Source organism: Falco peregrinus, chromosome 4 (genome assembly GCF_023634155.1).
Source record: "Falco peregrinus isolate bFalPer1 chromosome 4, bFalPer1.pri, whole genome shotgun sequence".
Taxonomy (NCBI): Eukaryota; Metazoa; Chordata; class Aves; order Falconiformes; family Falconidae; genus Falco; species Falco peregrinus.
In genome coordinates, this window is record NC_073724.1 from 17,646,506 (window position 1) to 17,668,746 (window position 22,241).

Below are 22,241 nucleotides of genomic sequence, written 5' to 3' on the forward strand. Positions count from 1 at the left end.
TTACCCCCCAGCTGCAGAACTTAACATTCATCTTTACTGAATATTACGGCATTCCTGTTGATAAAGTCTTCCAGTCTATCTAGGTCAATGACCTCCTTCACATCATTGATAAGGATGTTAAATAGGACAAATCCCAAGACAGAGCCCTAATAGTCTTTACTACTACTACCACCCTTTACCAGCCTAGTTGTCCATTCATCCAGACTGTAACACCCTAACTTGATGTGGTGGGTTGGGTCAAACACCCACACAGCTGCTTCCTCTCTTCTCCCACCTCCAGCAAGAGAGGGATGGAAATAGGAAGATTGGGAGTGAGAAAACTCAGGGGTCAAGATATAGACAGGAAAATCCCTGTGAAGTTACTGTTGTCTGCAAAACAGACTGTAGTTGGGGAATTTAACTTTATTTATTAACCATTAACATAAACATTTAATTACTGACTTGAGTATTGGAAAACGAAGATGACAAATACTTAAACACTTACGGAAAACACCTTTCTTCCCCTTTGTGAGGTTCCGGATGCCTCTTTCCTCATTCTTAGTCTCCACTCGCCCTCAGTGCAGATTACACTCCATCCTTTCAGTGAGGTGACGGGTGAAGCAAGAGGTTGGGGTGAGGACATACCTAGTGCTTTCTTTCTGCCATTCCTTCTTCCTTACTCTTTTCTTCCACTGCTCCTTCTAACTGATTTCCACTGTTCCATTGCGGGTTATCCACAGGCCACAGTCCTTTTAAGGGTGTACTTGCTCTAGCATGGGCTTATGCACAGCCACAGTACCTTCAGGGGTGTCACCAGCTGTGCCATGGAGTACTTCCTGTCATGCAGGCCTTCTTGTTCCTCTCTCTTGGTGTTCTAAGAGGTGCCACAAACTCCTCCAATTGCCTCAGCTGTGTCCTGCAGTGGGTTCATTGTGAAGCTGGCTAGAACTGACTGTGTCTGTCACAGCACAACCTCTGATCTCCCTCCCACAGTAGTCACCCCTGCAATCATCCCTGCTACCAAAAGCTTGCCATTTATACCCAATACACTTCAATATAAGAATATTGTGGGAGGCACTGTTAAAAGCCTTGGTAAAATCAAGGTAATTGCCACCAACTGTGTTTTCCTCACCCACAAGACTAGTCATTTTATCCTAGAAGACAGTGGAATTGGTCAGGCATGATTTATTCTTGGTCAGTCTATGTCAAGTGTTCCGCATCACCTTGTTCTCATTTAGGTTTTGGGTTCATGTTCATGTGTGTTTCTATCTCTTTTTCATTAATTTTATCCTCAGTTTTAGGATGTGAGGCTGTTACCCTTCATGCAACATCTTTTCATTATTTTGATTATTTCTCTACCTCCCTCTATATACTCCAGCTCAAAAGATACACTGCTTAGCTGAAACTTCTCAGATTTGTTTAATAGGCTCTATAGTATAGAATGAGAAAATACAAAAACTGAATATATAAAATTTAAAATCATAAATGCCAACATTTACTGACAATGTACTTTATATCTTTCAGCTCTGCTTCAAGTTACAATTTCACTTAGCAAAGTTGAGCTCAGTGTCGGTGAATCCAAGTTCTTCACATGCACAGGTATTTACTCATTTTACTTGTACATACATATTTTTTGTTATATTTTGAACCTTCTATGTGATTTGAAACTGAAATCATTGTTTCTCAATATTAATTTAAATTTGCATGCATTTGTATATTCACATTGACTTGTGAGAAACGTGATAAATAGTAGTTCTTCAATGTCTTCATGTTTCCAGTCTAGTAACTATTCATTTCAGGCTCTGAATCACTCAATTTGAATTGTCTATATCAGTACAGGTAATTTATATCTGTTAGGATGCTTCTTTAGTTAAAATATTTTCACTTGTCTAAACTAAGGAGCTAAATAAGCTACTAGGCTTAGCTTTAGTATACTTTCCAATCTAACGAGACATCCAAAGAGTCTTTTCTGGTGGGTGAGATATCAGTCAGGAGAAGAGGAGTATGCATTTGCAGCTCTCTGATGTGGATCCTTGATGTTGCTGAGTTGCCATCTTCTAATGACAATGACACATGGCATGACTACACTGACAACACAACTGACTTATGACTTTACCTGTTCATCCAGTGACTGCTGTACAGCCTGTTTCTTTCCTTTAACACTTTATATTTTTCTGTGGTGTTGGTTTTTTTTCCCTCTTGAACCCTTGAGCTGCTATTTATCCTGTCTCAGCAATCATACGTCTGCATGCAGTTTTGTCTCGCTTGTCTTTCTACAGACTTTCTCACAACACTCATAATTTAGCAATTCTCTGACATTGTGTTTTGTGTATTGGTGAAGTATATATGTTGCTTAATGTCTGCCTGACCTTCTAATATTGGATTGTTTTTTGGTTTTGTTTGTAGCCATTGGTGAACCTGACAGCATAGATTGGTACAATCCACAAGGAGAGAAGATTGTTTCTAGTCAGAGAGTGGTTGTTCAGAAAGAAGGTGTTCGATCACGTCTAACCATTTATAATGCAGATATAGAAGATGCTGGTATATATCGGTGTCAAGCAACAGATGCTAAAGGACAAACTCAAGAAGCTACTGTTGTTTTGGAAATTTATCGTAAGTAAAATATTATAAATTAAAAAAATAAAGACTTATGTTTTAAGAGCTACTGCTATTGAGAAAGTAAAGCCTGTCAAAATATCTTCCCAGGCTCTGAAACTTATGTTACAAATAATTGCATCTTCCACAGTTTCATTAATAGTCATGATGATGAAGACTTAAGGAAGTGGATAGCCACTTTGTAATATTGTAGATCACTTTTTCTTTGTATCTCAGAATGCCATATTCTGAGGGTGCACTCTATGCCTCTCAGGGAAAAGACAAAACATGAGAAAAAAGTTATGCCAATGTAATTCTTATTATAAATATACCTACAATGTATTTCAAGTATGTGCATAAATATAAGTGCAGGAAGTGCAATATATGTAATTAAAAAGGTGGAATTAGTTATTTTTTTGTCAGCCTTTTCCTGATTTTGGCTGTATAATGGAATTTGCCATAAAACATTGAAGCTTACTGTGATAAGCAACAAAGATGCATGTAAATTACAAACTAATTGAGGAGTACATTTGAAAAGTAAATACATTCTGTTGTAGTAAGAGATTCCTCAAGACATTTTTTTTTGGTTGGCTGTTTGGTTGGTTTGGTTTAAAATTTATTTAAATAGCTTAACTTTGTACTATATTCCTTAGACCAATCAAAAATGCCTAAGAACAATACATTAAACAACTACACAGAGAAGATATAAGGCAAGGCCTTTGTTGATGAAAGTGTGAGACATATGCCAGCAGACTTTGAGCTGAGTTATTCTCTAATTTCATTGGGGAATAGTTTTTTTTTGACATTCATTAAAAAATTATGGATATACTGAGCACTAAGGATATGCAGTGAGACAGAAAATACAGAAAAGAATCATAAAGCATTACTTCTGAAAGATACAGGTTACTCAGATAACAAAAGACATATAATTTTTTAAAAAATCTATTGATAAAACAAACATTAAAATAGTCATAGCAGTCAAAAGTGATTACACGATGGCTCGAAAGCTGGCAGTTCAAAGGATTTCAAATTTTGTGCCATTTGTACGCTTCACAATACCAGTCACTTCATTAGCAAACTGTTGAGCAAGGCTGAAATCTTTTGAAGTATTCACATGTGGTAATTTTAAGAATTCTGAGGTTAGGTAATTCTGAAGACCTACACAGGAAATGTGAAGGTTTGTGGGAACTGACATATAAAAGCTTAATTATTCATATTTGTGATGTATTGTAAGGAAAAAGGCAGATACACTGTATTTCTAGGGTCTAGTTCAGTAGTCACTGATGTCTGTGAGAGTTTTTCTTCTGACTTACATATGGTCGAATACTTCAAATATTTCACACAAATACTTTGTGAAACTACACAAGACATATATGTAATAAAAGTGTGCTCCCTCTGCTTTGGTAATTGTGGATTATTTGAGCCTCACTCATATCAATACAAAAAGGTGGAGATGGACTTACATCTCCGACTTATGTTCTCCAAAGTGCCTTCTGAAATGTAATTGGCAGTCTTTGATCCATAGGTCTGACCATAGGTCAATTTGTTTCTTTTGTGTGCAAGATTTTGTCAGGCAATTTGTTTCTGCATTAGATCTTTCATGAGATCATGGATTAATGCCACTTTGGACTTCTAACACTAAATTATAGTAATACTGAACTTATTCAACCCACTAACAAAATTAAGTATCCCGTTTGGTTATTTGTGGTTGGTAAAATTAAAAGCTTCATCAGTCCTAAAAAGATAATCTTGGTTATTTCTTCAAGAAAAATACTACAAATGCTTATGACTTGATAATACTACATTTTTTCCATATAGTTTCCCATTGGCTTTTAAGAGTTTGTGTTTTACATAGCTTATGTTTTTCATAGTCAGTGAAGCTAAAATTCCACCTTTTTAATTAGACTTTCCCAAATAATCTGGATGATTTTGATGGAATAAAAAAATGAGGTTTTAATTCAATAATAAGATCATGAGGTATAAAACACACAAGACAGAAAATGTACTATTAACCTGAATATATAAACCTCTAAACAAATAGAGTTTCAAAACTGGGCTCTGGAAGACTGAAAACACTGAAAAATGTATTTCTAAAACATGCCTAATTTATATAAATAAAGCAAAGATTTTCATAATGCAAAATGATTGTAAATGGTCCAAGACCATTTGAGTCTTACCTGGGAAAATTATATTATATAAATAATTCTGTATTGTCACAATGAGAAGGCTTAATAGTCAGTTTACCTAAATTGGTGTCACATATAATTTTAATGCTAAGTGAACTGGTAACTCTTACTGTATTCTGTTTTCTTCCTTTTCAGAAAAGCTCACTTTCCGAGACATAATATCTCCACAAGAGTTCAGACAGGGAGAAGATGCAGAAGTTGTTTGCCGCGTTACTAGTTCACCTGCTCCCATTGTCAGCTGGTTGTATAGGAATGAGGAAGTCACAACTATTGCTGACAGTTAGTATTTTGGTAACTCTTTAAGTTATACATTCTAATTAATACTAAAATATATTGTAAAAGAAGACTAATCACATTTATAGTGGAGGATTTTGATTAGCCCATCACCTTAGTAGAATTTAACCAGGTTCTGTAGTCTATAGAGAATCCATATGCAATGGTTTCCTTCATGTATCATTTTTTCTAATTGGGAATTCTGTCTAGATGTAACATGAGGGTCAAAGTGACAAAAGATTGCTGGGAGCTCCTTCGCAGGAACTCTTCCTGGACTGCCATGTATGTAGGAGTTTAATACATTTTTATAACATACACAGACAAACTTCAATGTGCATGCAAAGCTATGACACTGACCAAACACTTCATTGACTTTGGTATACTTGCACAGTAGCTCAGAGAATTCCAGGTCAATAGATTTTTTGCACTATTGTGAGAGTTTATTTGTATGAGTGTAAGTTACCCTTTGAGTTACAAGCAACAGAGATATAGGTGATCTGCTTAGGCTAGATACCCTAAAAGCTAGACTGATAAAGTCAGGCGAAGATGGATCTCATCTTCCCCATATGCAAGTTTTAAGCCTGTAGAGAGACAATTAATTAGGCATATAGAATTTATTTGATTTACACCCTCAAATACTGTGAACCATTTTTTCAGTGCTGTCTCAATAGTTGTCTTTGCCTTTATGGAAAACAAGACTTTCCATGTTTTCTCTGGAAACGAAACTAACATTGTTGATGAACCAGCTGATCCACCTTCTCATCAGTCTTTATCTCTGCGCGTACTAAAAGTTAAGGTTGCAGTGTATGCACTTAAAATTATTGTTCTTTTGAAATTAGATATTATTTTTTATTTAAAGTGAAAATGAAAAGTTATATTTAGTCTCTTACGACATCACATAAATATGGAGCAGTTGGTGTGGAAAAAATAAGCTTGTTTGATGTTTCTGGACTCAAACTCCTCTCCATTTTGAAAGGAAAATTTAAATAAACTTTCTTATTTAGTATTTCCTATCCTTTCTGTCATCTAGACATAAAGAAGATACAGCAAACTTCTACCCTTAGAAAAAATTAGTTGAAATTTTGATACATGTAAATAAATAATGAGTGCAGGTAATACACAGAAGATTTTGACAAATAAGAACTCTGAAGACAAAACAAAATTTGGCTATTTAGCAAAAAGTCTTTTTCCAGGATGCAGCTCAGAGCTTGAAAAAGAAAAACTGCCTCAGGAAATCTCTCCTTTTTTTTTTATTATTGGCATTTTATTTGTTTTTCCAAACAATCTGGCTGATGTAGGGTTAGCAATGGAAATAATGCAACATTTTATTTCTTTCTCAAAATAATTTTGTAACATTCTGAGATGTTAAATTTCAATGTGTAAATTTGTCTTTTTCACCATTTTCTCTCAAAATGCTTGAAATGTGACAAGGTATGAAAACAGAAACCGGTTTTAATTTAAACAATATACTTTCCTTATGTTCTGATCTAGAGCAGTACCCAAATAAGATCTCAGTTATGCTTGGGAGGAAGTGACCTTTTCAATCATGTAAAAATAGGACATTGTGATCTTTCTGAGTTTTGGTTATGTCTATATGGGTTTATAATGCAGGTGGAAAAAGATAATACCCAAAGTCTTACAGTTAAGAATCTTTTCTCATGCCTTGTGAAATAAAAAGACTCTATTTTTTATTAAATTTCCAGCTTAAAAATTTCCAAGAAAGGATCAGTTCCTATAACCTATTCACATAATTTAAAATTAAGTAGCATCAGATTTGTCTGTCATATTTTATATGGTGCCTATTAAAAAAGAAGTAACTAATATTCTTGTTGGGTTTTAGTTCATAGTAAGCTAAAATACTGAATAATTTCATATGCAAACTGAATTGTATGTTGCAGGTTTTTTAGGATTATGAGAAAGCAGCTTCAATTTTAAGCATTTAGCACTGGCATAGTAGGAAGACATGAGATAATGGCATTACTTTAATTTCATGGCTTTTCTGTTATATTCTTGCCCGTTCTGTTGTATATGTTACAACTAGTAGGATTTTTGCAGCACAGACTTTTGACTATTTCAGCTTTGCAAATTCTTGACAGTTGCTAGTATCTATGTTTGTATGTTCCATTTGAACATAAGATTGATTTCTTCTCCCAGAAGGCCTGTGCTCAAAATCAGAAGTGAAGATTTAAAAGATTTTTCCTGTGTAGTAGGCCTGTAGCTGAAATAGCCATAGGTGAAATAGCCTCTCACCATTATGAATTAATTTTGAATGTTCCCAAAACCTTATCTGCTCTACTGGTAGATCATCCTAGGATTTATATGCTCTTTTCAGTTCTACGAACAAAGTAAGAAAGAAACTGTGGGAGTGGCTGTCCATCATTCCTTGCTAAAAGAAAAGAACACAACAATCCTAGGTGAACAGTGACCTCCAAAAGTCTTTCTGGTCTTGCATTCCTTAAGATTTAATAGGGCAATATATAAAGCATCATTTCCTTGAAATGTTCTAAGGTTTTCTTTTTTGTTATCTACAGCTGAATTGTTATGACTCATAATTCCATTGTAAGAGACTTAGGGACATTTTGCTAGCTCTGAAAGTGAATGGGCTTGTTTTCATTCATCAGATCTTATGTGGAGTTGTGAGTGTTTTGCTTTGCAATTTATTTGCAGTTATTTGCAATAATTTGCAATTACACAATACTAGGGCTTCAAAGGACATTAAATGCAACTCATTCTACATTGCTTAAAGCAAATGTAGAAATTGTGTGTACAGACATTTTTATATTAGTTTATGGTTGGTGTTGACTTTAGAAGTAGGATAACTGCCCCAGTTAGTACAAATATGCTACATATATATATTGCCTACTATCTGTATAAATATGCATGTTTTATTGTGTTGCTGCTCAAATCATTAAGGTATGTGAGAATTCCGCTATCAGATTAGCAGTTTTCTATAAATATAGCATATGTGTGTTATGTAACTATAATTCATGTAGAAAATAGTATCTTGTGTAAAACTGGATAGAAAATATTGGGGACTGGTGCATCCTTCATGTTTTCTGTATGCTTTGATATATTCTGTTATTTCATGCTCTTAATTATGTAATACTATTACATTTTTTTTCCTCAAGCTCTGATTATGAAGCACTGAAAAAATATAGGCAATCCCTCTTGCCCTCCATACCGCTTAACATTTGATTTGACTGAAGGGGAAGATGGTGCAACTGTGCTAAATTAGGCATTTGAAGTTGAATGAGTTGAGTCCAGAAACAGAGTGACCAACAGGAGAAGTGTAGTACCCAGTCATTGTCCACATCCACCAACTGTAATCTGTTTAGTATAGGATTTTTATTTTTATAGGATATTTTTATTAGGATATCCACAGGACAGTGAACTTTATGTCTGCATAGCTTTCCTGTGAATCATGTTGTATTACTGGTTTATTCCACTGCTCTGAACCTCCTGAGTGTTCCATAGTATATATGAGTCCACCCAGATCTAACCTGTGTCTGTCAAGATTGCAGTGCATTTGTTGACCTAGCTGGTCTACGCACAATTGATTCCTGTTGAATGAGAAGAATATAATTGTATACTTAGTAGCATTTTTACAGCAGTGTGAACTGTTCTTTCACAAACCTACCAAAGGATAAAACATGGAGAGCAATGGTTTCTAAAGTCACACATTCAATTCATATTTCATTTTTTAAGTTGCCTTAAAATACAAGGCACATTAATTTTGTCTCTATGTAGACAGTATTAGTGGCAGAAAAAGACCCAAAATCTTTTTCTTCTGCTATACCTACTTATGAGAATCTCTCTGCTGTATTCATTATGTTATTCTTAAAAAGTTTAAAAGATAGCCATTCAACATCTACAGTTTTTGTTTCCTGTTACTAAATGAAACTTACTTTTTCAGCATTTTAAAGCAATAAAGGTGATCTCCAGTCCTCTCGTTCACCTCACACATTAAATATTTATGTTAACAACAAAAAAATACCACAAAAAAGAAAGGTTACCAATGCTTAAAGAGGGGCTACGTATCACCTTTCCAAAACATATTGAAGCATAGCTCTCTGGGAATTGTGTAGGCACAGGAAAGAAAAATATTATATAATTTGTATGTGGTAGTGTGTGAAATGGAATTAATGTTCAAGCATGACTTTAATAAACTAGACACAATTAGCGTAAAAGTGCTGAGGTTATTGATTTCCTTTAAAACTCTGTCAGGTGAAGCATAATTACATTTTCTTTTTTCATTTCGTTCTTAATTTTCTGAAAGAGTTCTTGGTAACAAAACAGAACTGACAAGGCATAAAAAGCTGTTTTGTTAGTAAATATGTATGTGCATATATATCTTCTATGAATAGACTCTTAACTTTATGACTACATAAAAGCTTTTCTACCAAGTGTTGTTTATCACTGTTTTTCAATATCAGTGTTGTGTCATGAGAAATCTAGCACACTTTAAAAATCTAGCAGAATCAAAATGGAAAGCAAAGTGAAAAAATGACACTTGGTTGCTAGTTAAAACTGAAAACTAGTAAATCTCATCATCCTTCAATACTGAAAGGATGACACTAGCGCAAATAGAACAAGAAAGACCGCTGAATAACATGTACACAGGTTCTTAAAAAACTAAGTGTGGTGAATTGCAGGAAGTAATTCTTCTCCAAAGACTCCGTTAATATTGACTAGTTATGGTGGATTGACCTTGGCCAGTTTCCAGGCACCCACCCAGCCACTCTCTCACTTACCCTTCGCAACAGGTGTGGTGGGTTGACTCTGGCTGGATGCCAGGTGCCCACCAAAGCCACTCTCCACTCCTCCACCTCAACTGGACAGAGGAGGGAAAATACAATGGAAGCCTCATGGGTCAAAATGAGGGCAGGGAGAGAGATCATTCCCTAATTACCTTCACAGGGAAAACTTGCTTCATGAAAAAATAATTTGATTTATTACCAATCAAATCAGAGTGCAATAATGAGAAATATCCTCATTGTTATTATTATATTACTCAAAACTGAGTAATAGTGAATGAGCAAAGAAACAGGAGGAAGGAAAGAAGGCAAGCAAGCTGAGAAAAGATTAAGCATAAGCTGCAAAATGGGCACAAAGACAGTTGGTTAATTTAGATGAGAGAGGGAAGACACATATTCTGACTTATTCTGTTATAAATTGCTTGATTTATCTTTTTTCCATTTCTTTAATCTGTTTGATATTCTGTGTAGGTGTTAATGAATATTCCACTCATTTTGCAACAATTCATAAATTTAACTTACATTCAATGACTCCTCAAAGTAAGTAGGAAGTTATGGATGAAAAATCCATACTGAATTTTAGGAAACAGCAATATATTTTGGAGTAGGAAAAAACCAAATTTATCAGCTGAGATTTTACTTTTAAACTGAGAAATGTTTTGCCAATGAGCATTCTGATTGTACGGAGACAGTACATAAATATAACTCATTAAGTTAGCATTCCTCATGTCTTGGTTTACTAACAGTACTTGATCTCTTACTTGCCTTTCTAGATCGATTTGCAGTATTAGCAAACAATAATCTCCAAATTCTTAACATCAATAAAAGTGATGAAGGAGTATACAGATGTGAAGGAAGAGTGGAAGCAAGAGGAGAAATTGACTTTCGGGATATAATTGTTATTGTGAATGGTAAGGAGTAAAAGTTATTGAATTGACTTCTTACTTTATTATCATAGTCTATTTTAAAATATATCAGCTTCTATAAGTATCCTGATTAAACTAGTTAATATAGTTGTCATGTCTGTTTAGTATTGTTTTCCTACAAATGTATTTGTTTAATACTTGAAAAAAAATCTATACTGTGTAAGTACAATTAATTGCATTTCATAATATCAGTATATATTTATGTAAAACCTGGATTATTGTTTTTAATCATTCACAAAATAATCACTGCAACAAATGAGTTTCAGATTATAATATATAGTAGTTCAGTTCACCCTTTGTTTTTCAGTGTTTTGTCATTTGTTAAAAATCCACACTTGATTTTTCATAGTTATTTGCCTTCATTGCATTTACATATTTTAACTGTCCAAAAAGCAACATGTATTTTACTAAGATTAACAGTATAGATTTTTAATATTTTATTTTTATGAGGAGTAAAATACATAACAAGTTATCTGAAAAGTGGCATTATATATTTTATTGGTTTATAATACAACCCTAAGATGGAATATGAATGGTTTAAGACAATATGGAACGTTTAGCTCAACCTCCCTCATAAATTCAGGGTTGACCTGTTGAAAAATAAATCTCTCTTCATATATTGTCTGGAAAGGACACAGTTCATAAAGGGAATTTTTAATCTAAGCTTTCTGTTTAATGTTGTTTTTCAATTAAACTGCTTCCATCAGGCTTATTAGGTTCTGAGTGTAGATGCTTTGTCCTTGACTGGTCCTTCTTGGCAAACCTCAGTTTACAAAAGTTATTATGTAAGTTGAATTTTCCATTAATTTCAGGACAAAGATCAGATTCTGACACAAGTGTTATTTAGTCCTTATAGTCAAGCAGCAAACTTTGAAACAGAATTTTTATATTATTGTAGATAGTATACAAACAGTGGCAAGGAAATGGGTGATTATCCTACGTATTGTGATAGAATATAACAGTACATGTTCTATGTACTGTGAAGCTCCCCCAACAAATTGCTTTCCTCTCTGTGCATTGTGGTGCTGTGTTACCTTGAGTCCTGGTTATGCACAGTTCCAACAGCACATCTGATAGTATTTTAAATCCTCAGTGACATTTTCTTCTGCTGCTATTTATGTACGTGGTTATGAACCTACATTCTGAACACCTTGCATTTCTATCTGATATTTACATTCAGTTGAGATGAGAGGGAGCCTACTTTAACCTAAAATGTTACATTGCAGCTATAGTCTGACTTCACATCACCTATTGGTGGTTTATATCCACAAATTTGCTTCTTCATATGTTTATTATGACTCTAGACAAGAATGCTAACACTCTCTTTACCTCTAGACTTCAGTTCACAGAGTTGGGAGCAGGAGTTGCTAACTGATTCTGACGTGGCTGCTCATGTAGAGTGGTATCAATTAAGAGCTGTTTTCTGCTTGATTTATAGGAATAAATATGTTTTAATATAAAAAGCTGAATGTATTAAATTTGGCCCAAGAAGGCTTTTAGAGCAATATTAAAAATCTGAAAGAAAGAAAAATCGTAGTACTCTTTGGAGAAAAGGAAAACCTATGAATGAATTTGATTCAGAAAAGAAAATGGGGAAAAAGGAGCAATGGAGCAGTCTGTAGGTCACTAAAAGCTACTTAGCTGTATTTCCACCATGTATTCTTTTTCCAAAAAAGTAAGCAATAATATTGGCTTAGGAGGATAATCAAAGCTTAGTATAAAAAGTTATCATGATAGTGTTTGTATGTAGAAACTATTAAAAGTTAGAAATTTACTGTTTATTTACTTGTATTACAATAGTGCCTACAGAATCTACAGAAAGATCTAAGATCTATACAAACACATAGTAAGAAGTATACAAGGTCTCCAAAGCTGGATAAACCACAGCTAAAGAACATAGAAATAGGAATATTATAGGAAAGCTGACACACCACAGAATGCATACTTTCAAGGCTTAAAATTTTAAAGGTTTTGTGACAGTTGTAGGGAGAGGAGACTATAGAGAATTATTATATTAATAATTAAATTAATATTATTAGTCTTTGCTCTTTACACTTGTATTTAGGGTTTACAGTAGAAATATATTCTCAGGAGGAATATAGGGGCTGGTGGTGTAGCTTTGCTGATTTATTTTGAGAGTGGAAGAATTCTCCATGTATGATGTTTCTCTTCTGCAAATAGTATATGAGTATGTTGCTTTTCAAATATCTTCTTTATTATAGAGCAAGAGTTGATATTGTTTATACTTCTGCAAATATGATGTATTCCAATGCTTATATGTACTTCACTCAAAAATGTAAGCTATGGTACAACTGTGCGAAATCCTGGATTCCCTTTTGCAAGGACAGTGACAAAGTTTTAATTAAAGAAGAAAGATATTAGCTATCTTTTTACTCATTGCCCTCTAGATAGAGTGTTATCCATGCTGCAGGTGACCCATACATGCTCTGATTCAGGACAAAGATTTGAACTAAGGTCACCTCTTCTGTGAACAAGAACTTCATTCAGTACTGTTTCCTTGCCTCTGTCCATCTAAAGAGGGAGGAGAGAGAGAGTAGAAAAACATTTTGAGAGGTTGAGAGCACCCCAACCTTAAAACAAAGTAATGAAGACCACTTTCTCACAGGTAGATGGTATGAGATCAAATCCTCTCAAGAGGAGGAGAAAATTAAATCTAGTATGAAACATAAATCTCATATTTAAGAACAAGATATAAATTCCCTCTTGGGCCATTTTGGACATAAATGAGTCGTTTCTGCCCATGTGGATGATACTTGCCTACAGAATGGTTTCTTCTGGTATGTGGAGGCAAGAAAAATGAACCACCACTAGAACTATTACTATAAAATGAAGGGTTGACCTTGCAACCACAAGAATAAAATGATTAAATAGTTGAACATAGTGGTCACTTACATCTACACATAAAGTTAATGTTGTGGAGATGTATTTCATTTTGAAGAGAAGGAATTAGAGAAGACAATGGTATGTGTCTTGAAAATATTTCTTCCATTCTCTACTGTGCCTGGCCGCTAAGCTGATTGATACAATATTGGCTAATTCACTCCTGAGAAAGATGTAAATAACAGGAAGTAGAAATGAAATGGGTAACATTTCTGTCAGACTGTAGTAGAGTATGTTCTTTTATATACCAGGTTCAAAACTAGCTGACCATAGCCGCAGTTATGACTCAAGTCACATGCACATAGTTTTAAAAACTATAAAGTGTAAAAGAAACTATTTTGAAAGCACAGTGTTCTGGTTAGTGTTGCAAGACTGGGATTCTGTGGTGAAGAGTTTGACGGTGAAGGCCTGGAAATGAAGCAGAAATCCTCTCGCTACCAACTTACGGAAAAGATGAAAGCTGAGTAAATTTGAAAAGGAAGTGTTAAAATACATTTCCCTAGATTATCAGTCCATGAATTTGGAGATGCGTTGTTCTGGGGACATGGTATTTCCATATCCAATCTGTAGCCCAGGAAATTTCAGATAGGGAAGAAATTATATGTGAAACATACTTAACATAAAAATCTGTGAAAGCAACATAAGTATATTTTAGAAAACATCTTTAGTTTTAGCTTGCTGTTTGTTATAATATAGGGTTTTTTTGGTAAAATGCTTCAAAAATTATATCTGAACAGAATGCAGATTTTAAAATAATTAAAATCTTGTAACAAAGCTTGATATATAAAATGTAGTTTTTAATTTATGGAATATTGGGGGTATAATGGGTAATAACTTGAAATACACTTGAGTTGGAATATCTCTATGAAATCTAGTGTTTAGGTATCTTTTTCTACTAGCAACACTGAAATTTATATAGCATTTTTTTTTTCACTGCTGGTATTTACAGTGTGGTCTAAATGGCAAGATGTTTTGGTTTGCTTTGTTTTTTGAAAAAAAGGTGGTTAATGTAAAATAGAACAAAATAATTCCAGTCTTCCTGAAAACAAAAACTGCTTATTTTTCTCTTCCCCCCCCCCCCCCCCCCCCCCCTCTCCAATCCTCACCCCCAGTGGTCTTGTTGATTTATTTCTTTAAGTTTTCTTCACTGTCTGGGCAGTTCCATAAATGGAATAGACATCCTGATCTCAACTGACATTAATGAAAAAATTGTTTTCACTCTAAATGTGACTGGATTGTGCCACTTTGCTGTAAGTGTGAAATGTGAGAGACTTGCCAGTATAGATTTGGCTTTTCCTCTTTTAGGTTCATGCTTTAGTTCCATCCTACATACATACAAGAACAAAACCAAAGAAAAACAGATCTTTTCCCAGAAAGAATGATGAGAAAAACAAAATTTGACTTTTGAAAAGAAGAAATAATATTTCATTTTGTTGTTATTGCAGTAACTCTTTGAACATTGAAGCACTTCAGTAATGTGCTGCATTTCACAGTCCTGCAGTTAGTTGTGAGCAGCAAAGAACCTGCTACTTCTGGCAAAGAATTGTTTCACCTTCTCATGTTACCGAGTATTTTTCCAGGCCTAGACGTTAGAATGCATTGCAAAATGGCTAAAATGTATTAAATGCTTTATAAGTGACCTTTTTTTGTGAAAGATGGATAAGTTGTTGTTGCACAACAGAACTGTTTTGTATTCTGGGTAATGTCCCATGCAATTTCAGAGAGGAAAGAAGTGATCTGTGAAACACAGAAGTACATAACAACATTTACTTACTGATCATTGGTAATTCTGGTACATTACATTCAAAATAATTTTATATATTTAAGGTTCAGAAGGTGGAAAGACTTCTGATTAAAACTGAAATATTTGGTGCAAAGCAAATGAAGTTGTTTCTCAACGGTTGTGGGAAGAGTTTGTGCAGAAGTATAAAGGGAAGCCAAAAGCAAATACATTGGGGTTGCCTGTTTTTTCTTCTTTTCTCTAGTGAAAGTTCAAGCTAAAAACTGAGTCATTCTGATGACAGGATGTTTTTGCTGAGACGTATAGTTCTGAAGATCTAATCTTCTTTTCCCTTTCCTTTCACTTTCCCTGACATTCCTTCTTTACCATGTATCCTCTTCCAGTCTGCTGGGATTGTTTTTATTTGTCTATTTGTTTGATGGAAACATGTTAGGGATAGCTGTCTTAAAATTACCATATGAGCAGAGATATTAAATATCAGCGTTTGAGTTGTTTTGTCTTAAATCCTATTACTTTTTTTTTTTTTTTTTTCCTTTTTTCCTGCTGGATCGAAGTTCCCTGCAAACTGTTACAATTTTAGTCATAACTTCATCCCATCAAGAACAGACAAAATATGTCATTCTCAGACCACAATTACAATTTCTGGAAATACAATTTCCAAAAATAGATTGTTTCCATTGGGTTCTATCACATTTCACCTTTTGAAGCTGGTGAGACTCCTGCCCAGGAAATATGCAGGAGTTCAGTAAAGAGAATTAAATACACATAATCGACTACTACATACTGACACCTGTTTTAAAAAGGACTGTCTGACATAAGTACATATTTGCATGTTAGCTTTATAATCGAATGAAAGAGAAAAAAGACTAGAGAGATATTTTCATTTGAGATAGGTAAATTAGTGCCCATCATAACTCCGTTGTGTCTTACACATGCTAGGTATAACTTCAGTCACTTAAAAATTTTCTGTAAGAAAATTGAAGGACTGCTGAAAAAAGCTTTTAAAAATTTATTCTATTGAGGGGGGAAAAAAGTTTATAAATGTCCTGATAATATTAAAAATCTAGTAATAGTGATTCATGTAACATGTGTTACAGGTTACAAATGTAAATTGATCCCTAAGTGTAACCATAAATTCCAAAATTAGTAAAGGATCCTATCCTGTGCTTTAAATTTCTCAAGAAACACATGAAACAATTTAGTTTTTCAGTAATAGGACATAATGTTTTATTTTTCAGTTCCCCCTGCAATTACTCTGCTACAGAAGTCCTTTAATGCCACTGCAGATCGGGGAGAAGCAATAACTTTGTTCTGCAGAGCCACTGGATCACCTCCACCTGAAATCAGTTGGTATAGGTAAGTTCAGTTGAAGTCTACACATCATAACACATTGCTTTAATGCGTCATGATTTTCTATCACAGTCTATTAAGCTATGCAACCTTCATTTCTTAACTGAATTTTAAAAGCATTTGCTCTCCAATTCTGTTATAATGTCTAAAGCTAGATTCAGCGTTAATGAGTGAATGAACTCACACAAACTGAATTGCACTCAGGTCACCAGCAAGTGAGATAAATGTAAAAGGTAACTAAAATATTATATTGATATGATATCCTCCTATTTGAGCAGAAACAAATAAAGCTGAAACAATGAGTTCATGTCTCAAAAGCAATACAAGCAAAGGTCTCAACTTTTGCACACAAATTCATCAGGTAAAAACATGCTGCATTTATGCAATGAATAAATAATCAATACAGTTCAGCAACACTGATAACAAAGATAGTATTTTCCCCATCTGTAAAAATAGATTCTAACCCTAACTCCATTTCAATGACATTCAGGAGGTATGGCTTTAGACACCCCTAGGACATCAGAGTGTTTTCATTGAATAAATTTCAAGGGTATATTACGTAATTTTTAAAGTGTAGTATGTTTTGAAAATGGAACTGCTTTTAGGTTTGTGTGTGTTTTTTTTATGATATCAATGAAATAAACATAGTATAGTTATGTCATTTGGGAACACCATATAACATTCGTAAAAGTTTTAATATCCATCCACTCTATATTCTATTTTAACAAAGATATGCATCAGTCCTGGGATATAAGGTATCTCAGATACTTCATATCAGTGCACATTTCTGTTTTAGACCTGAAAAATGCGCATCTTCTTATATTATTTCAGGCAAATTAAAAGGTCATTGTATTTTTAAAAGGGACATACAACAGATTTTCATTTCCTTTGCAATCTGAACAATGTTAGATTCATTTTAAATGTTAGCTTCCTTTGACTTGACACCGTTATCTTAACATGCCATAAGTTAAATATGGATTTAAATTTTTCTCGTGTGCAATATGGATCTCAGGAGATGTAAATAATTAGAATACAATGTTAATTCCTTAATGTGACTTAGAATTCAAAATTTAATGAAAAGGAGAATGAAGAAAAACAAAATATGTAGAGCCCAAATTAAAGAACTGCTGCTAAATTCAAAGTAAGTAATTTTTTACAAAGTCTGCCTTACCTGGCCAGAATTAATAAGAGTTGTCTGTAATTTGGTATCCTAAATCGCCTTGTTGTAAGACAACCAGCATTAATGTTGTACATTATTAAGAAAGAAAGCATAAATTTCCACAGTTTGTGATATCTCTGATTATAGTTGTGGGCTTTTTCTAATATTTTATAAATATTACACTATGTACTTAGGCTGTGTCTTGGAGGCATGCTTATCACTATGTCTACTGATAAGAACTTACTGAAGGATTTTCCTTTCGTTTGTCAGCCCCTGAGGCAACCGACTGACTTGTTAAACCATTCATTAAATATCTTGATGAAGTTTTTACAAAAGCTTCACAGGCTTGTGTACTGGATACTGAATCTTAAATGCATAAGCTTCTTTTCTGTTCCTATTTACGGAACCATCTCATAGCGAGTAATATTGGATTATGTGCCTCTCTTCCCTGTTTTTGGGGCGGTTTGTTCTTCCCCCGCCCCCCCTTCATTCTCTTTTTATTTTGTCTCATTAGGCCACAAATTCTTGACAATGGAAAATGCTTGCTTTTTTATTTGCTGGCAGTGAGAGATTGTAAAGCAGTAGCTGGAAAAGGCCCCGGTCTCTATGACAGAATCTAATTATTAATACGCAAGCAGGGGAAAAAAGATGGGAGGAACTAAACTATTTTTTCTAGAGAAAGCAAACTTGATTCTAAATTCTGGTTTTCAGTGCTAATTTTCTGTGTCAAATTCCTGAAATTTCTGTCCCGAACTGTTCAGGTCACTTTTCACTCACATATAGGTAGCCAGTTAAAAAGATTCAGTCAGCTAATACCTTCTTCTTGTCCTTGGACTTACCTTGCAAATATGTCAAGACAAAGTCCCTAGTTTTCTAGAATACTTCAGATACTTTTTCTTTAACAATTAGACTGAATGTAGGAAAACTAGATCAACATAATCCTTGATTTTGAGAAAAATCTAAAAAGCATTGTCCATGGTAGGAATGTCTATGAAAACTGATGTATCTATTATTAATATGATTGTCATCCATTGAGAACCTAATTGAAACCATCTATCAGCATTAATGGCTAAGGTGTCATATTCCCAATTTCATCCTGTTTAGTTTATTTTTTGATGTTGAATGTAAGCTGATACTAACTTCAGTTTTATGCTTTTTAAATAAACAAGTGGAATTCTTGAATTTCATTAAGCACTAATGCTGATTTTGCAAGGATTATGACTTTTGGTTACAGCAAGCTGTGGGAATCGTGTTCAGTTTTATTCCCAACTGCACAGTTTATCTATGTGAGTTCAGTCATTTTGTTTAATTTGCCTCAGGTTAACCATTTGTAAAATGGGCAGGTATAAAGGAGTGACTTATTGGAAGTCTGTTTTCTGAATGCATAGCTATGCTAAGAGAAAAAGTCTAGAGAGATGCAAACTTTTATAACAGAGAAAAATGTTTCCTTTGTAAAACATTCAAAAGTACACAGAGAATTCTGGAGAGCTGAAGAAAAAGTTCTGATAAACAGGGTGGGAATGATTTCTACTCAGTTCTGCTGGATGTTTTTCATTATATGTTATAGAAAGTATATCCATACCTGTTGAGATGTTTCAGTAAGATTAAAGACCAGTTTTATACACAGTTCAGTGTTCTCATGTCTATGTTGCCCTTTAAAATTGGCTCTGGCACCAATTATTCTCTCATTCCCTGTATTGAAGTTTCTTTAGCCAGGCCTGCGTTATTTGGATCTATCATTATGTAGTCTTACATTCCTTAAAATACACTGATATTTTAGTCAAATAAAAAATAATTTATCCTGATCTTATTTTCTCTCATTTCCTTTTTGGTTTCCAGTGAACTGATTTAACAGGTCAACTTCAGCTTGAGCATGAAAAATGGCTGTATTTTTAAACCAAAATGACAGTACTGTTGAGGTATCTTATATGTTCCTCTGTGTTGACTGTAAGCAAGATGCTGGACAGAAGAGTAATTTCAAGTCTTAAACTCTAAGACAGTAGATAATGTAGTAAGGCTTTAACCTTTTATGTTGACCCTTTTCATTTCCAGGTGCTGGCAGTGTTGAGATTTTGTCAATTTAAAATTAAGGTGTCTACACTTAAGTGTCAATCTTTAAAAAAAAAAAAAGAAGAAAAAAAAAAGCATTACTTCACTTACAAATTAGTCACTTTGAAAAAACTGGTCAAGCAAAAAGGTCAGCAAGATTTAGTTGCTGCTCTATTTAATATCCATATGTTCTTTGTTGGTATTTCATAGACCCAGAGAATCTAATTCTTTTACGACTTAACTGATATCTCTATTGAAGCTGATATTACATTAGTGTAAAGCATAACCTTCAGAGAGGCAATACACTAATACAATTACATTAGCCAGGACTGAAAGATAAAGGTCCATATGTACAGGTCAGGAACTGGAAATCTACTTACGTGTATGGTTTTACTGAAAACACGATGATTGTTTACTTATGTGGAGATAATTTAAACTAGTAAAGTTTAGCTGGATCAATCTATTATCTTTACTGACAGGACTTAGAGTTATCTGAAAAAAAGAAGTAACCTGCTTTTAATGTTATTAATGTTTTCCTGTTCTCCAATATCGACATCAATCTGAACCTTTCCTCTTCACTACAGTGTCCAAGGAAACAGTCATAATCTCATTTCTGCTTAGAAATAGTCATAGATACAGGTGAAGTTTGTGATAACAGGCATTTGTAAAATACTTCTGACTTTGATTATAGATTTTTGTTTCCTAACAGAAATCACTAGATTGTTTTTGTGAAACTACTTATGTGGAAAATTAGACCTTTTCTGTTCTGCAAAAAAATTTCCATTTTTGCTTTGGAAAGGAGATTAACAAAAATCACAATAATGTCTTGAACGGACAGCTATGTGGATTAGAGTTATTTACATAAATGTTACTGAAATGCTGGCTATATAGATGCCCGGGGAATCCTGTTAATAGATATAAATGTTACCAAGAAAGAAGTAGTATTCTCACTTTTAAGGAAAATAATACGTCAGAAAATATTAAATATATATAGCTGGTAGCATTATCTGAGAAGGTGGTAAAAACCAGTGTTGTTCAAGTCCAAAACTAGGCATATTGAATAGTAATACATATTGGTTTCATTTTATAAATAGGTTGTTTTCAAAAGTTGGCCTTGTCAGCAGGATTATCAATGCTTATGAAAATCAAGCAAGTTATATGTAGGTGCTTATTAGAAGGGGTTGCTGATGACTCAACAGAAATAAGACCAAAACAAGCCTACAGCAAACTAAGCAGAAGAAATTAAAAAAATAAAATAAAATGCAATCTTGAAGAAAGGAGCTCTTTTGAAAACTGCGTATGCCAAGGTGCTCACATGGACCAGTCAAGCCTCAATCAGCCCTCAGAATTGTTCACAGGTTTTATTATATCTGTACCATCTGGTCAGAACTCATTCTAACTTCTGGAGACATGCCTGCTTACTAAGTTGTGGCTAGCCAACAACAACTGAGTGGAAATAATTTGGAAGAGTTCTTTATGTGCCAATAGGCTCTACATGTATGTAATGTATTTTTTTATAAGTTGGTACCTGGTTACTAATGTGAACTGCAATAGTTACATTTAGAAAATACACTTTAAAATGTTTATCACGTACAAGACTGTATTTGTCTAACCTGCTCCTTCTATCCTTCCTTAAGTGTAAGCCATATGTTAGAGTTCTAGTCACAAGAATGTTTTTAACATTAAGTCAATATTGATCATTTAGGAATAAAGATAATATAATATTTTTAATATGCATATACCTTAGAACCTCACAACAAAATTGTAAAGCTGGGGTCTTGAACATCAAAATGCAGTTAAGAATTTTTTCTTTGTGCACATATAATTATTCTTAAGAAAAAACACCGTGATCCTGCAGAACAATTTTTGTTATGCTAAAATCAGCTCCCTTCAATACATGCTGCCAATTTATATCACGTGGGTCAATGCATTTTTGAGGCTAGCATAATAACATTCTCTTCCCTCAAATATTATTTTCAACATATTGATGCCTCCATAGCGCATTGTTTCAGAGTTTGGAACCTACCAGTTGATTTCTCCATTGTTCTTTTTTTTTAAGGAATGGTAAACTTATTGAAGAAAATGAAAAATATATGCTGAGAAGAAGCAATACAGAACTAACAATAAGAGATATAAAAAATATTGATGCAGGTCCTTATATCTGTAATGTTAAAAACAAAGCAGGAAATGATAAAAAACAAACATTCCTTCAAGTTTTTGGTAAGTACTGCATAGTATGTTCCATCCTCCCTTTTTAAATGTAAACAGTAGGAAACTGAGGTGATAATTCACAAATTTCAGTGGAACAGTATTTCTGCTAGTTGTCTA

At 33.9% G+C, this 22,241-nt stretch overlaps 1 protein-coding gene across 1 annotated transcript in view; it reads left to right on the plus strand.

The window, feature by feature from the left end:
• Nucleotides 1-22,241, plus strand: part of NCAM2 (neural cell adhesion molecule 2) — a 308,946-nt gene that overhangs the window by 158,183 nt on the left and 128,522 nt on the right. The window contains exons 2-7 of the mRNA XM_027795129.2: nt 1,504-1,578; nt 2,386-2,592; nt 4,896-5,039; nt 10,561-10,698; nt 16,594-16,711; nt 21,973-22,133. Of these exons, the coding sequence (XP_027650930.1) occupies nt 1,504-1,578; nt 2,386-2,592; nt 4,896-5,039; nt 10,561-10,698; nt 16,594-16,711; nt 21,973-22,133 (843 nt within the window). The remainder of the gene's footprint in view (nt 1-1,503; nt 1,579-2,385; nt 2,593-4,895; nt 5,040-10,560; nt 10,699-16,593; nt 16,712-21,972; nt 22,134-22,241) is intronic.